The 3,397-nt window shown below is 39.5% G+C and overlaps 1 protein-coding gene across 1 annotated transcript in view; it reads right to left on the bottom strand.

The window, feature by feature from the left end:
- The window catches only part of LOC107695587 (leucine-rich repeat flightless-interacting protein 1-like), a 42,125-nt gene that overhangs the window by 10,831 nt on the left and 27,897 nt on the right, over positions 1 to 3,397 (bottom strand). Inside the window, 7 exon segments of the mRNA XM_016495590.1 lie at positions 409 to 489; positions 1,889 to 1,948; positions 2,154 to 2,195; positions 2,280 to 2,348; positions 2,722 to 2,754; positions 2,919 to 2,969; positions 3,236 to 3,280. Of these exon segments, the coding sequence (XP_016351076.1) occupies positions 409 to 489; positions 1,889 to 1,948; positions 2,154 to 2,195; positions 2,280 to 2,348; positions 2,722 to 2,754; positions 2,919 to 2,969; positions 3,236 to 3,280 (381 nt within the window).

Here is a 3,397-nt window from a genome sequence, read left to right as displayed (position 1 = left end):
TACATACATATATACTTATTTACTGTTTTATATATATTTCCTCAGGTGTTTGTAGTCTGTGCGGGTTTAAGATCTAATAACCCCAGATGACCTGCTGTGGATGAGAGTGAAAGTATCTAAATCGTGTGTAGAGAGCCGCACATATTATTCTACAGGAAGTGCTGTGGGGCAGAGGGTAATATGAGGAGCAGCACAAACCCTGTGCTTCGTGCTGTGCAGCAAAGACAGCTAAACAGACAGGAGAGATGAACATTTCAAATGATATTCAGGCTGAAAAAAGAGGAGAATAACTGCAAAATAAGGTGGACATGAGAGAAAAAATTGATAAGTACAATAAAAGAGAAAGAGGGGATTTAAGCAGTGGATAGATATTCAGTGGGATGAAAGGAGAGGATGAAGATGACAGACCTGGTAGCCATTGTAGGAAGGGGCTTGATGTTTAGAGGAATAATTACTGCTGCTGTACAGCTCAGATGAATAGCAGGCATTCTAAAATGATGGGAAATAATACAGATGATTGAATGATGAACTGATGAAGACAGAAGTGTGAGAGATGTACAGAGTGACGGCGGGAGAGGTAATGTTGAGGGAGACCATCTAACTGTTTTACCACACTAAAATGTGCAATGCAAGGGCATCATGCCAGCTGAAGTCAGAAGTGGTACTAAATGGGCTTTTCACACTTGAAAATGTTTACCCAGGATCATTTTTAAAAATTTTTGCAATAATTATCTTATTTCATGCTGTACACTGTTTATACATTACCCAGGGTTGAGACTTCACAGTTCACATATTTGGAAGTGTAATTTGGCGATTAAAAGATTTTAAAAATTTAAAAATCAAAAATTGTAGTGTGAAAAGCCTTTGACTTTGCTACAATTCACATGCATAAAACTGTTGCATAGAAACACACCTGTACTAATTAGTCATGTTACTTCTACGATTTTACAAGTAACTATCTAAATCCTAAATTCTTCAGTTTATTTTATCTGGTCTAGCTGGTCTGCCAGACTGGCCAAGCTGGTATTAAGCTGGCTGGCATGCTGGTTTCTCAGTTTGAGTGTCCAAACCCCTTTAAAACCAGCAAACCAGATCAGCCTGAACAGGTTAACAGCACATCAGCTAAAATTATGTTTTGTAAGTGGTCGACAAATATAGATTTAAGAAAAAAGAAAGCAATATAATGCTTAAAAAATTACATTTATTTTACATAACGTTTACTAAATTAGAAATGAATAACTTGAATATAAAAATTAATATAAAAAATCATTTGAACCTATAAAACGAACAAATTCATACTATAGATAGCAACTTCTTGAATCTGTAATATCAATAAATATTAAATTAAAGTCCTGGTGATGTCAAAATAAAACTCTACCGACACATTTTGGCCAATGCTGATAATTTAAAAAAAAAGAAGAAAAAAAAAAAGAGACAAAATATAGGCTGACCACTAGGGTATTTTGTAACAAATCCATCATGCTTTCTCAAAGACAGTGCCAATCATCCACTCATGTTAGATATATTTTCATGTTAATCACACAAAGGGTGCTTTCACACCTGTAGATCGATTGCTTTGTTCCGAAACAGGGATTACAATTATTACAATGTTGCTTTTTATTCTTGGTGCGGTTCGCTTTCACACGGCAGAGTTTCAAAACGGACCAAATTTGTTAATACAAGTCACGCGTGAGTGAACTGTTCTCTCATTGGTCAAAGTTTCCAAAGGATTCCACTTAGCTGTCACGCATGTCATCTGTCAGGATGGACGATATTGTCGTGTTCACATATGCCCAAACGAACCGAGCTAAGGGGGGGAAACGCACCAAGTTCCGAAACAACAGTCCAGGTGTGAAAGCACCCAAAGAGATGCCAGATTGAGACCCACCGACTGCTGATCAATTCTAGAGGAGCGAGACATTTTGCTCTCATCACTGAGTCTGGAGCTCTGCGCACAAATACACAGAGTTCAGTTTACAATCTTCACACTCATCTGTACCACGTCACACCACAGTTAGTCACACTACTGCATCATGATCCTCACATATCCATCTAAATTAACAGCCTCTTGGATGTCATTATAGGTGAACCAACACACTAGTTAATACTCAATCACCATCATCAGTCATCACACAGTTATTTGGGTCACTAACCCGACTAGACAATGTGCTGAGATCATCGTCATAGCCATTGCTCTGTGGGATAGACAAGCCATGATTGATATTACATCTTCTTGTTACACAACACAAATGTGACGTGCATAAGTGCTGTGAACGTACGGTTTTGGAAGAATGTTTCTTCTTTTTCTTGGACTTCTTATGTGACTGATAGGAGGAGGCCTGGGGAAGCTGGACAGGATGGTGGGAAATGGAAGCAGGATTAAAACTGCAGAATTAACTGCTCAATACTTCATAGTTGTGAACATGCAGGTGAAGATTCAGACACTTCTGAGACATAACAAAAATGTTAGTCACATGTGGTCATATCCGATAAAATCCAGAGTACAGACCACACCCCCTTTTTTTGTAATGTTGATGAAACAATTCAAAACGTCACAAATGTAGCATCAGGTATTAGCTTATTTAGCTAAAACACACCACAGTGCAAAAACAAAAACGTCTTGTGAACTCAATTATGTGCTCATTTTACTTTAACAGGAACCTGAAAGTAATGACATAACATTCGTGCCCAAAGAAACATTTCCCGCCCTGAGATTCTTACCCCGCCGTAAGCACCCGCCGCATCCAAATCCAACTGCCCAGACAAACAAAACCACCATCAGCATGAAGAACATTTTGGGCTGTTTTATAACCTTAGACAGCACATAGCAAGCACACACTCATATACACCTACACCAAACACTCCGACCAACAGCACAGAAGGTTTGAAAGGAACTACACAGTTACACCGATACTGACCTGTATGTTGCTCCTGCTCCCCACTGACATCCGTTCTTCATCATCTGACACCTTGATGGATGAGAAAAAAAGGCAAAATTAGATGTACTCCACAGCTAGCAAGAGCTTAAAGACTTAAAATTCACCACTGTGCACATAAACAGCATATCAGTCTGAACAGTGAGCCCCAAAATGAGTCTGACAAAGTATTTTCGTTTGGAATAAAATCCAAGTGTTTTTTTTTTTTCTGAAGAACAAACTTGTTGTGAAGTGTTTTGCTAGAGAAGTGTTTATGGAAGGTTTAGGAGGACAGACAGTTAAAAGACAGAGATACAAACCGAAGCATGTCTCCGTGAGATACGTGTATATCGCTCACTGTCCTCCTGAGGAGAGGAGAGGAGAGGAGAGGAGAGGAGAGGAGAGGAGAGCAGGTGGAGAGGAGAGGAGAGCAGGAGGGAGGATAGGAGAGCAGGAGGGAGGAGAGGAGAGCAGGAGGAGAG

This window comes from Sinocyclocheilus anshuiensis, unplaced genomic scaffold (genome assembly GCF_001515605.1).
Source record: "Sinocyclocheilus anshuiensis isolate Anshui unplaced genomic scaffold, SAMN03320099.WGS_v1.1 scaffold730, whole genome shotgun sequence".
NCBI lineage: Eukaryota > Metazoa > Chordata > Actinopteri > Cypriniformes > Cyprinidae > Sinocyclocheilus > Sinocyclocheilus anshuiensis.
Note: the sequence above shows the minus strand (reverse complement) of the source record. Positions and strands in the feature narration are given on the sequence as shown.